The sequence below is a fragment of the Suillus paluster genome, assembly GCF_016628075.1.
Source record: "Suillus paluster strain FC165 chromosome Unknown EDB91scaffold_26, whole genome shotgun sequence".
NCBI classification, from domain to species: Eukaryota; Fungi; Basidiomycota; class Agaricomycetes; order Boletales; family Suillaceae; genus Suillus; species Suillus paluster.
In genome coordinates, this window is record NW_024537586.1 from 361,433 (window position 1) to 374,030 (window position 12,598).

The window sequence follows — 12,598 nt, forward strand, 5'->3', positions numbered from 1 at the left end:
CGCTGAGGCATTCCGTACCCCTGTCATATACCGGATCCGAGTACCCCCAGTACCACCTATAAGCATCCCTACTGCTGGTCCGACCCCCTGTTTCCCCATCCACTCCATTCCTCCTTCTCCGACAATGCACGAAGTGCATCTCAGCAGGATTAGCCCTGCTACCTCCGCCTGACCCCATTCCACTCTTCCAACACTACCCCTATGTCCTCCAACCCCATACCCCTTCCATCCGACCCTACCTGGGGTTCTGCTCCTCCACCCTATCGGTCTGCCCAATCCTACTCCTACTCCCTCCACTTTTCCAACCCATGTGGGGGTCCTTCAGTTCCGCTCGTATTCCCCCACCCAACTATTAGTCCGTCTGACCACCTCACCGGTCCACTCCTAGACTAGGAACCACTCAACTGGTCCTATCTCCATTTAGTATCATAGTTCCGCTTTTCGGATCACTGGTAATCCCTATACCCTAGCGATTCTGATCTGTCGCGTACATACTGTTCCCCGAGCCTTATTCTTGTATGTCTCAGTCATCCTATTGTATTCCTGTACACTCAGCACATAGCCTTCTGCTATGCTATGCTCATCACTTAGAGTATATAAACATATGTACATTTGTCTGTAGATACTCAGTCTGAATATTATCTTTTCTAAGCCCTGCTCTTCTGTTCTCTGACTTGGGCCTGATCCTAGTCAACTCCTGTTAAAACCAGCCTAGGGGATTGACTCCCTAGGTCAGCCATCCTCCACTCCTCCACTCCTCCACTCCTCCGCTCCTCCGCTCCTCCGCTCCTCCGCTCCCCCATTCCTCCGTCCCTCCGCTCCTCTGACTTCCCGTGCATCGGAACTAGACCCCGCACTCTCGCATCCGTCCCCTCCATTCCGCTCTGCTTCAGACTTCGTCCAAAGCAGTTCCTTCCGCTCCACTTCTACTGTTGGTTCCGACTGCAGTAGTCTCCCGCTTCCCTCCTGTTGGGCAGAACAACCCCTGCCTGACTTTCCCGCGCTCACCTAGTAGTCCATCGGTCCTCCTTCAGAGGACCCCCGTTCTGATGTTCTGTCGGAACTCATAGAACTTGTGTTGGACTACATTCCGAAATTAGGGGCATGTACTCAGGTAAGGGGCACAGAGTACGAGCTGAAGCCAAGCCCCTCAGAATCCGCTTTACCCCTGAGCACAGTCTTAACAACCCCCATAGGCATTACTGTCCACTTGTACTTACCAAAGGGAGTATGAATTGCCAGGAACTTCATGTCATCAGGGTGTACTCACATCTGAAAAAACGCATTAGTCATATCAATTTTTCCGAAAAACTTGCCCTTTGTGCAGTCTTTTAGAATTTTGTCAATACGCAGTAAGGGGTGGTTGTCTGGCATGGTGTTGTCATTCAATAGCCAGAAGTCATTGACCCATTGTGGCAAGACAGTTGGGTCCGCCTTTGGTATAATGAATGACAGTGATGACCACTCGCTTTCTGAGTGTCACAAATGCCCACTGTTGAGATGAGAGTCCAGCAGTATTTTCCAAGCTGCATGATACTTTTTTGGACAATCATAAGAACGCTATTGTACAATTTTGTTAGTGTCTTTTAGATGAATGCGAAATAAGACGTCAGAGGGCATTGTGTCATTGTGCGGAATATCTGCCAGGAAGCGATCCTTAAATTCTGTCTTGAGCTTCGCATCTAATGCCTTCAATTCATCTTGGTACACAAGCCCATTAATTTGCGATTGGATAGCTGCAATAATGTCAACCTCCTTTACCGCTTTGCATTCATCATCAACAATGGCTTTCAGTTCGGGCAGAACAAGTTTTAGTTCATTAACAACATCTCTCTTCATCCAATATAGTTGTGGGCCAGATGGTGAGACATGCGGAGGAGCCACAACAGCTGCAGGAGGTCATAGAAGGTCATAGTTAGTGTCTTTTGCAATGCAGGTACGCAGCTCGTGGTCAATGACAATGTGATTATGTTGAAGGAACGGGCCTCCAAGTAACAGGGGAGTACAAAGATTCGGTGCAATTATTGCACGTACAGTTCAAGACGTGTATGCTTGGTCAAGAGAGGAACAACACAGTTTGACATATTGTGAGAGAAGAAAGGATTGTTTATCTTGAGACAATGCGAGTGATACAGGCAATGGTTTTGAGAGTTGACGATGGTGTAGCCTGAGTTTGTTGATGAGGGCTTCATCAATCAGAACTAGAGAAGAACCATGGTCAATGAGAGCGGATACGACAGCAGGAGAAGAAACAGCAGGCCCATTAATGAGACAGTCCCAACGTAAATGAGGGGTCTGTAGTGGAGCCACGCACTCTTCGCCAGAGTCAGTACCATCACCTAGTACTGCTGACAGCATCACAACTGCAACCGTGTGTCGTTCTTCAACATCTACTGCAGCAACTACTTCTCCAGTATTCTTTGGCTTCCTCAAAGCAATGAGGGCAGCTGTAAGAGTCTTATACAAAGCAGCATCTGGGAAGCCCTTTTGACAATTGGTGGAAGTGTGACCTGCAAAGGGTTTGTGACGCTTGAAGCAACCGTCATTGTCCTGAAGGAGTTGACATTCGTTATCGGTGAGAGATGGGAGGTGTGTAAAGGTCTTTGTGGAGGAGGTGGAAGCACTAGTAGACTGCCCCACCTTCGCATTGAAGCGTGTGCCCATAGTGGTTTTCTTCTCTCCACTTGAGCGTGCACGTTCTGCGCGCAAGGCTATGGAAGCCTGGACACTCGCGCTCAATTACTAAGCTAAAATACAGTCAGGACCATAGACACTGCTGATGTGAATCCGCTGATGAGTAAATAAAAATTACTATGTAGTAGTGTGAGCACCTCTGATGCAAAAATGATTGATAAGGAAATACAAGAAATACAAGAAATCTATTGATGTAGGTCACCAGTCAGCATCTGGCGTATCTGACACATCATCCGGGCCACTGCCATCTGAGAACTCCCACATGACTAAACCTGCATGGTCCAGTCCAATGTTTTCATTGACGCTTAGAGTTATTTCAGGCTCATCATCATGAGTGAGACCCTCTAACTGATTCAAATGCTCAATGCCTAGGTAAATGTTTGGAACGAATAATTCACGTCATGAAGAAGATAACACACCAAGTCCAAGACCTCCACCTACTCCACCCATGTAGTAGGCGCTGTTACTTTTCTCACGATATGGCAACTTGTTGTGGTCCTCCAGAAGCAGTAGTGTACCAAGATCTTCCTCTATATCGTCAAGTTGGTCAATATGATGCGGTATCTCATCATGAACTCGCAGCATGCCAAGCAAGTGCAAATAAATGTCCCAGACAGTGTGCCTTGTAACTAACGGAGATCCTAGTTCATCGTAGCAGTGCTGGACGCAGTCACCAAAAGGCTGTGGTACCAGATTGAAGACGACGTGAGATGGTTTGATGTAAATGTTGCGCACATGGTCCAGCGCTTCGTGTTCCACCTTGATCTGTTAAAACAAGTCCTATCATACTGGACAATAAAATAGTGTGCAAGATAGTACTTACTTTGAAGTCCAATGCACTGAAATCCTCTGCCAACTGGTATATGAGGTTTGGCATGCCATGAGGGAGAACTTTGTTTTGGTCTCATCTTTTAGCGGTGTTATTGAGTTGGTCCTGGTATGCATCTAATTCTTGCTGTAACCAGGGTATAAACACCCATCAGAACAGCATCCTAATATTAAGATCCCGAGCCAGTATCAGTGTGAGATGAACAAAGAAAAAAAACAGACGCACAGCTGGAGAGTATTGTTGGTATCATACCAGCCTGACAGGACACCATGATCCAAAAGTGCTTCAAATCCCAGCGTGAAACGGCATCGTAGTTGCGACCACATAATCTCAGGCATTTCATTCTTCTCACTCTGCATCCAGCAGTGCTGCAGGGTACCCTGTAGGGCAGGATCATGCCATTGGCGGAGCATGGTATGGGCATTGGCAATTCCGAAATTTTCGGATCCAGGGTCGCTCTGAGTTACCATAGGCATATCTGGGTGGGTAGATTAGACAGTGTCAGTAAATAAATAATTTTAGAAGACAAAAAAGCCTTACATCCAAGTGTTTCGAGTGTGTCAAGGTAATAACTAAGTATAAGCTGTGGGTTTCAGTTTGAGTGCCAGACCCTAATCCACATGATCTGACCTGAAAATGGCTCAATGCCAGTATGGAGGCCAAGACTGTACTTGAGCCATTTGTTGTGTTGATTGACTGCAAATAGGTCGTTCACACCTGCAGCCCAGAATTGCCTCCGAAGGAGGTGATTGGCCTTATGCTACAGGATGAGTTCTGGCTCGTGTATAGCAAAATAAGATATAACAATGCTCCTACACAATAAGAGTCAATGAATAAGTTAAATTTTAAAAACAAACAAACATTACCTGGCTACACTCATGCCCCACTCATGAAATAACAAGTTTACCATTTCATGTGCTCCTGCATTCGGAAACATTTCATGCAGGTTGGCCATTGCATCATGGACAGTGTTGACCGTATGGCCTTGCTGTCGTGTTCTTCAAAGGCCCATTGCATTGTGAATCTCGAGAAATTTGGTGAGCCTAATACAACCCTTGTAAGAACATAATTAGCATTGGAGGAAGGTAAAGGACACACCCTAGACCATAGTGCGAGGTATCAAAACATTTCTGTAAGTCCTCAACAATCTGTTTGTCCGTCTGACGTGCCTTCCAGAGATGGAGGATGTGCGGTGTAATTATGTCTAAAGGTGCTGGATCAGAGATGAGTTAGCATTGAGTGCAATACAACAACAGGAAAGGAGGTACATGGGGGTTTGTTTTGGTTGGGCATCAGATTGGTCTGTTGAACTAGAGCTAAGGGTGACTGCCAGTGTATTTATTGTATGGATACAGCTCAGCTCAAGCACCAATACAAGGTCAACTTGCCACTGATTAGGTCAACTTACCACTGATTGTTGTAATGTTAGGCCCTGAGCTAGCCATTTGCATCTGGAATCTTTCCACAATCCTCCGCACTCCTACCGTTTGTACCGCACTCCTACCGAATGGCATGGATGCAGCCATCCTGGGTGGTGCCTCTGTCGGATCCTTCAAGTGCTTCAAGTTACCCCTTTGAAGCTCAACTTCCATCCGCAATCCCATGGGCCTACTCTGATTCACCCCCAAGGATTCCGACCCCTGAGAAGCACTTGATGCACAATCTTCATTTCATGGGTGTCCACACACAACATGAAGCATTGAATGTCTATGCACAACAGGAAGTAATGAATGTCTCCGGTACACCATGTTCTGACAAACTACTCTTGGTAAGATTTATTCAGTGGGAAGTCTATTTACTTGTAGCTGATATCTGTAGGCCACATCTCACCCCACGGCATCCGACGCATCATATTCCAACAAACTCCTCTTGTTAAGTTGTATTCAGTGAGAAGTCTATTTACTTGTAGCTGATATCTATAGGCTGCATCTCAGAGGTTGTCTGTTGGGAGGACCCTGAGTTCTGAAAGTTCGTCATTTGTACTGTGCACGATCATCCTCCTTTGCAGGCCATCCCTCATTGTATTTAAACCATACAGCTACTCTGTCATCTCCATCTCAGCATAACTCCATTGTCCACTCAATCCCATGGCCGAACACATGAACACCAAACTTGTCTCCCAGTTTACTGAGGATGTGTATGCTACAGAGGACCGAATCTGTGAGCGTCCATCTTGCGGTATTCAAATCAGGGCAGGTGAGCCTTGCTTGTACATTGCTACCATCAATCCTGGACAAGTAGGTTGGCATGTCTGTGCCGCTTGCTATGCAAGATATGAAAATAAAAGAGCAACATCAAGGAGACCTACTGGTGAGTTGGGTTGGCGCACATCAAATGTAGTGATATCTTATGAACTCTTTATTTCAGCATCTTCCTATCACACTATTCCCAATCCTCATATAATTTGGCAATCTGTGAATGCTGCACAAAGAAAATGTAAGTTCAAACAATCTGACTTCATAGGACCATTTCAGGCTGATCATTACCACAATAGCCAGCGTCAATCCACCTCCCGTGGTCACAGTGTCTGACTGGACCAATGCCTCTATGGGCCCACCGCCTATGTCTCACCGTCCACATTGCACCTCAGGCCCTAGTGTTGCCATTCCTACCTCTTGGCAGGGCTCAGCAGCATTGGCTGCTCCATCAAAGCTTGCAGGACCTGTTGGTTATTCGTCACACCATGGCATGTATGCCACCGAGCATCAGCGATGGGCAAAGGCCGCATATTCAACTCCCATTGCTATTGCTGACACCATCTCCCTTGAGATTTCCACTATTCATGAAACAGGTGGCCATAAGGAAAGAAGTGTTATTGCAGTGAGTTCTGTTGACTCTCAACAGTGCCGCTGACTCTGATGTTCATTTAGAATATTTGTGAGGGTAAAAAGGATATAGATGCCCACATCGATGCCCCAGATCTCATGAGACTGGCTTTAGACACAGTATTACCTAAACTACGTGCATTCGGTGACACATTTGCATGGTGTGACGAGGAGTTCACTGTGCGAGACTCCGCATGGGTGGACCTCTCAACTCATCCACCATTCGAACCATACTTCCTCTTGCAGTGCATGCAGCCAGCATGAGGAGCTGGTAAAGCTCTGATCTTCAAGATGAAGCAGTTTGCACTTTCAGTGGTTGTCCCAGAGAGTCAGTGGTGGGAATTTGAACTTTGGCAAGAAGAATCCAAAGTGGTGAGTTTAATAGTTGTATGCTAGACCTGATGTTGACTTACCCTTATATAATCCAGTGGGTCAACTGGCTTTCTCAGCTTAGCACCAATGTTGTTTCACCAGTACTACAGGTGCCTACCACTGCGAGCAGCTTTACAACCACCCCTCAGCTTAATGCCAATGTTGTTTCATCAGTACCACAGATGTCTACCACTCCAAGCTCACCAGTACGAAGGGCATCTGTGGTGTCTGCTACTACTGCTATATCCACTAAGCAAACACATGAGCGGGCCATAATTTCTACTTCTGGTACTATGTCACCCCCCCCCCCCCCCGGAAATCGAGTATTCCTCCTGCACTTCAACTCTGCTCTCCAAATCGCGGCCAACTCAAGCAGGTCTTGAAAATCGGGGGAGGCGCTGACTTAAATGTCATGCAGGGTATGTTTCAGTTTCTTGACGTGTTCAAGTCACTCATTTGTGTGTCAGTCGGCAAGTTACAGAACGAAAATATCCATTTCTACTCAATCCCTACATGATCCCTCAGTGACCTCTTGGAATATCCCGAGTACCACTCATTTTCTGTTGACACTGTTGATTCATCTGTCGGCCACCTGACCATTGATACATCTACTGATGGCATCATTGGGATAGGTGGATTCAAAACAGCCCATAAAGGACGGCTCATGCTGATGCTCCCTTGCAGCGCAGGTCTTGGGTCTGAGACACTTCACAATGTAGTTGTGAAACATCCGTTCTACAGGGTGCATCCACCAGGCGTGCCTGCTACTAGTATGGATTTCAGAATCGGACACTTCACACTTATAGACAAGATGCCAAAGCTATTCAGAGAGGCAAACATTTTATACTAGGCGAAGGCCCTATTAGGTCTTGTCTATGACTTCATTGATTGTGCTATGGCCAGCACATCCGAGTCTCCACCATTCAATATCCCACATGTACGCTTCATCAAGGCCGGCCTTGCACTATCTTTCTTTCCAGGTGGTGGCAAGCCTTCATTGAAGACTGGTACAACACGTGCAGTTTTCCTCCTTGAGGAAGTTATTGATTGCGGAGACAGAGATAAGGGTCATGATTTCACCAAGTTTATTCATAATATGGACCCAAACCCGCTGCTTGACCCAGAAGACTATGGCTATGACTTTGCATTATTTCTGGCCTTCACGCAGCATGTACAGTATATGAAAACCAGTGGCCTTGCTTTCATCTCTGACTATCAAGGTATTTTGTATTCTACCCTTGTTCCTACTCAATTTTCTTACCGCAATATAGGCAATACTGGGCTCTTAACAGACCCACAAATTATGACGGACCCATCAGTAAGTGACAGTGACGATATATTCGGGGAGGGGAACATTAGCAAGGCGGTTAGTGAATTTGAGAAGTGTCACATCTGCAATGACTTCTGCAGATGGCCAGGGTTTGCGCTCAAGACATTTGAGGCTTAAACTTGGGAGTTTTTCTTCTTGATTGCATTTGAACTCGTTGAAGTTGTATTATATGTGAACTTTGTATATTGAACTTGTTGTTGAACTTTTTGAACATTGCTACTATGCCATTGACATTCACCACTTTCGTTCATCTAGGTATGCACCACTCAACACAGACAAATATGCAAGTGTGGTGTTAGAGGTCTGACTACCATATATAGTAATTTTAGCTTAGTAATTGAGCGCAAGTGTCTGGGCTTCCATATAAGGCTGCCTCTACTGCTTCTTTTTGCCAGACAAGATAACACAACCGTTTCTCGTCAAGCAAGCATACCTTCTTGATCCATTTGCGCAAGTCTATTTTAGTAACATTCTCAGCATGGTAATCAGCAGCTAGTTTGGAGTTCATGTGAGATTTGAGGTGGTACAGAATGTTGACATCCGCAAGATGAGACATTGTCCCACGTAGGAGGGTGTTTTGGCTTTGGATATCAACAGCCTACTCATGGAAGGGGCGTTGTCCCTGAGTAGACGCCAACATCTTGCATCAAACAGTATCGGACCATCCAGAAGGGAGCCAGTAACTGTGGACTTCAGTCATGTATTCCGCGAAGGTGAGCTTGTCAATGTGCTCGCAATCATTACTGTACCAATCCTGGACAACAGCTTCTTGCATGCCCCAAGTGACCTTCTTTACCATTTTGTCCTCCTTGACCTCCTTATGAAGGAAGAATTGGGTGCAGCCCATTTCCCAGGAGTGCAGTACCTTGGGGGTCAACTTGCCTGCAGTGAGAAATGGCAGCTTGCTCGCAGATGACTGTTTGACATGCGCAGCCTTTGAGGTGGTTGAAATGATAGGCGTACTGTCAAGGTGGGAATCATCTGAGTCTGTGGATATATGTGTGTCAATTCGCAAGTGCGAACATGTGGTATTCAGAGAAGTCAAGGCTGACGGCTGAGAGGATGAGTCGAGAGAGATGGGTGGTGTCGGTACACGTGTTGGCAGCATGGTCGCTGGTGGGATATCGGCAAGTGCTGCCAAGAGTTTGTCACGACTACATGTCGTGACAGACAGAGGTACAGATTTCTGAGGGTGGCAGAGAGGCAGTTTGTCATCTAGACAATGATAGGTTGACCAGCGGTCAATACCCAACAGCTGGTTCAGGAGAACGGTGAAGGTGACAGTAAGTGAGAAAAGACATATTCAGTAACACTCAGCTGAACGTTAAAAAAAAGTGGAACACCATCACAGTAGACGGCAAACACTAACATGCAATCGGACAGAGATAACATGGATGAGCTTATGGGATTTGGCAGTATGGTAAGAGATAAGATACAGGTGCATCAGCAATGAGTCATATATAATGAATCAACATCAGCAGCCAAACACAGACAAATGAGGTGTGGTGTCCAATCAGTGTAAGCGCATGCTTACAAGTGGTAGGACTTTATTGTTCAATGGGTCAACTCATAATTACACTACATCCCTTCCACCCACCCTCTATCCTCAGGGCACTAGGTATTATAGGTTTCCTAGGTAGTTTACTATCTATCCTACATATTTTTAATGAAATCCTCAACCTGTATCATATATAAATGTGACTTTGTGTGAAAAGATGTCAATTATCACTTTTCACACATATGTCATTTTGCCTGTAATTCAGTCAATCCTTGATGGATCTTTCTAAAGTTTCAGGGCTATCACCAGGGACATATATGAGAGGTATCATAGGTCTCTAATAACTTATCATAGGCTTGATTACCATGTAGGCTTCTAAGCAGTAGAAATACCTCCTGTACATCAGATGTCAAATTTCTGCTCTACATCTAGTTGAACCTTAGCATATGACACATGTATGCATGTACCATTGATGATATATGAACAGGTTGGATCATTTGTGCAAGAGTGAGGGGGTGAAAAACATCAAAAATGTCAAAAGTGCGATTTTCTATGTTTTTGTTATTGTAGAAGGATCCTGTGTGTGTCCTGGGCTAGCTATATGATATATCTACTCCAGATATACATATAAATATACCCCCTACCTCAATTGAGGTCCGGTCCTACAGGAAAAAATTTCACAGGGGGTAAACCACCAGGAGAGGGGGGATGCACTACACAACAAGATCTTGTCCTATGGTTCTGAGCTCCTTATACATTGTTCCTACTGTTAAATAGATGCTGGGGACAATATTTTCAAGTTTATATAGCTAGAAACAAAAAAATGCGAACCTATTTTGTATTTTTCCATGCATATACTGTACCTATTGATGTAGGGCGCTTCAGGGGGTCAAATAAAGATGGTAATCTCTTCATGTATGCTCCTAAACATGTTCTGAATGCCCTGGAACACTTACCTATCAAAGGGGCAAAAATGCGAAAGTGTTTTGTACCCATAAACGAACTGTAAAGGCAATCAATGCAAGACCACGACTAGGACATCCAAAACTACTCGTCATCATCCACACCATCAAGGTCAAGGAAACACAATATCCTGGGGGTATGGTGTATCATATTACTGTGATCAAAGTCAATCCATCTTACATCCCTACCTTTGAGTTAAAGCACAAGAGCAATGGACCCAATGATATATCACTTGTTACTGAGTTATTCTTAGCCTTCTGATACCACACCCTGATTCGGCACCCCCTGTGACATGTGACACACTACACCATTTCATCACCTTGGCATTTGAGGGTGTGACACATGACAGTGCAGAAAATTTTGGCAAAAGTTAATTTCAACCATGTTAATTTTGACTGCCAGATCATGAATTCCACAGCTCTAAGCACATCTTCTATTGTCACCCATGTAGTAAGTAAAGTAGAGATGCCCAAGCAATATCCGAGTTGTGAATGAGCAACAATTTTGCCACTGTCTGAGTCTGATCAACTTCAAGTTGAATATTTCATAGCACTCATATACAACATGCCCCCCACCAAAATCCCTCACCAACTACAGCTTCCCTCAACTGCTATCACTGAGCTCCTTCCAGATCCATCCCTATCAATCATTACCTTCTTGAAATTCCCACTTCCAGTGATTTCAAAAATCAACTGCAATATCTCTGTGAAAGCCTACTTCAGCCATGATCAGCCAAATGTTGAAGATCTCAACAAAATCAAATCTATACCTCTGCCACCTTTCTCACTTCTTGAGAAACTCCTTGATCAAGGCCTTTGAGCTACCCTTGAGCAACAAAAGGTCTCAGTTCAATGCCCACATACCTCAATAAACAGTACAACTTGCCTGCCATTGTGGGTGATTACCTATTGGGCAGAGGTCCTTCACCTTTGAAGAAACTGCCATCAGCACTGGATTGAAGCAGAGCACATTCTGGAGAGCTGGAGCTGCTCATGGAAAGCAGCCTATAGGCAGGACACTCATGACCTGATCAAACAAGTTTATAACTTGCTTGGAAGCTTGCCCTGGTCAGGAAATGTCCTAGGCTTCGAAAATTATGCAGCCATGCACCATCTCACCACATATATAACACATGATTGGCTATTTGATGTGCATGAGAATCAGATGTTGGATCTCCTCCAAACTGGCATCAAACGACATCTACCTGATACCAATGTTGAAATTGAGAGTCTGTACTTTCATGCCTACTTAAAGTCAGCATACAAGGAGAGAGAGTCTGAGGCATACACACTTGGATGAAACTGTTTTGCTTGAGCTTATGGATTAGGCCACGCACTCGCCTCTGGGTCTGGAAGAAAGTCAATTGTTGGTTTTGTCACCAACATAAATGGAAATTACTGGGTGGCAACAGTCATTGGCTTTTCAAGCTCACAGATCCTTTATGGTGACTCTCTGGGGTCACATCCTGATAAAGCATTCATTGATGTCCTTCAGTGACCAGGGGTTCGGACCAGCAGTAGGATGTTCACAGGTGGTATTGGAGGTGCTTGGATCCGGTATATGACATATGGGCCCCTTATCAGTAAAAATAAAAAGTATATACACTAGCTCAAACCTCCGGCCTATTTTGAGCTGATCCTTGGCACACAATGCATGTATATATGTACCAATGTTGATATATAGGCAAGGTGGACCATGTATGCAAGGGTAAGATGCTTAAAAACATTAAAAATGTCCAAAATGTGATTTTCTATGTTTATGTTTCTGTAAAAGGACCATGTGTCATATACCAGATCTGACTGCTCTAACATCATTGATATCTGCCCAGCCCGATCCTATCATCTGCTTTCCCTTTACTTCTGCTTTGCTCATTCCCCACCCCAGCACTCCCACTCTGCCGCCTCAGTCAGCTTACTTCCTGTATTGGTTCCATTCAACTGGACCCCTTTCCCCATTTAGGTATATACTTCCTCCCTTCAGTACATAGCTCTTACTTCTCGGATCATCAGTTATTTCTACAGTCATCCAATTACTGATCTGTCTTGTACATATTGATATCTGCTCCAACTTGTATTTTTTCTCGGTAA

General features: G+C 45.0%; 3 protein-coding genes across 3 annotated transcripts; 2 read left to right on the top strand and 1 right to left on the bottom strand.

Moving 5' to 3' along the window:
- Positions 1–2,892: 2,892 nt before the first annotated feature.
- EDB91DRAFT_1082173 (uncharacterized protein) lies at positions 2,893–5,271 on the bottom strand (the record flags this gene model as incomplete). The annotated part of the gene is made up of 9 exons (XM_041315465.1): positions 2,893–3,062; positions 3,114–3,459; positions 3,518–3,550; positions 3,745–4,001; positions 4,154–4,283; positions 4,431–4,521; positions 4,622–4,736; positions 4,932–5,163; positions 5,212–5,271. 9 exons carry the CDS (start codon positions 5,269–5,271, stop codon positions 2,893–2,895), a joined length of 1,434 nt encoding a protein of 477 aa, XP_041177179.1.
- A 339-nt stretch (positions 5,272–5,610) lies between these two features.
- On the top strand, positions 5,611–6,612 carry EDB91DRAFT_1248542 (uncharacterized protein; the record flags this gene model as incomplete). The annotated part of the gene is made up of 4 exons (XM_041322949.1): positions 5,611–5,833; positions 5,891–5,959; positions 6,018–6,343; positions 6,394–6,612. 4 exons carry the CDS (start codon positions 5,611–5,613, stop codon positions 6,610–6,612), a joined length of 837 nt encoding a protein of 278 aa, XP_041177180.1.
- Positions 6,613–7,570: 958 nt separating this feature from the next.
- Positions 7,571–8,167, top strand: EDB91DRAFT_1053349 (uncharacterized protein; the record flags this gene model as incomplete). The annotated part of the gene is made up of 2 exons (XM_041313741.1): positions 7,571–7,940; positions 7,992–8,167. Coding segments are annotated over 2 exons (546 nt in total), but the record flags the coding sequence as incomplete, so codon positions are not given.
- Between the last annotated feature and the right edge of the window lie 4,431 nt (positions 8,168–12,598).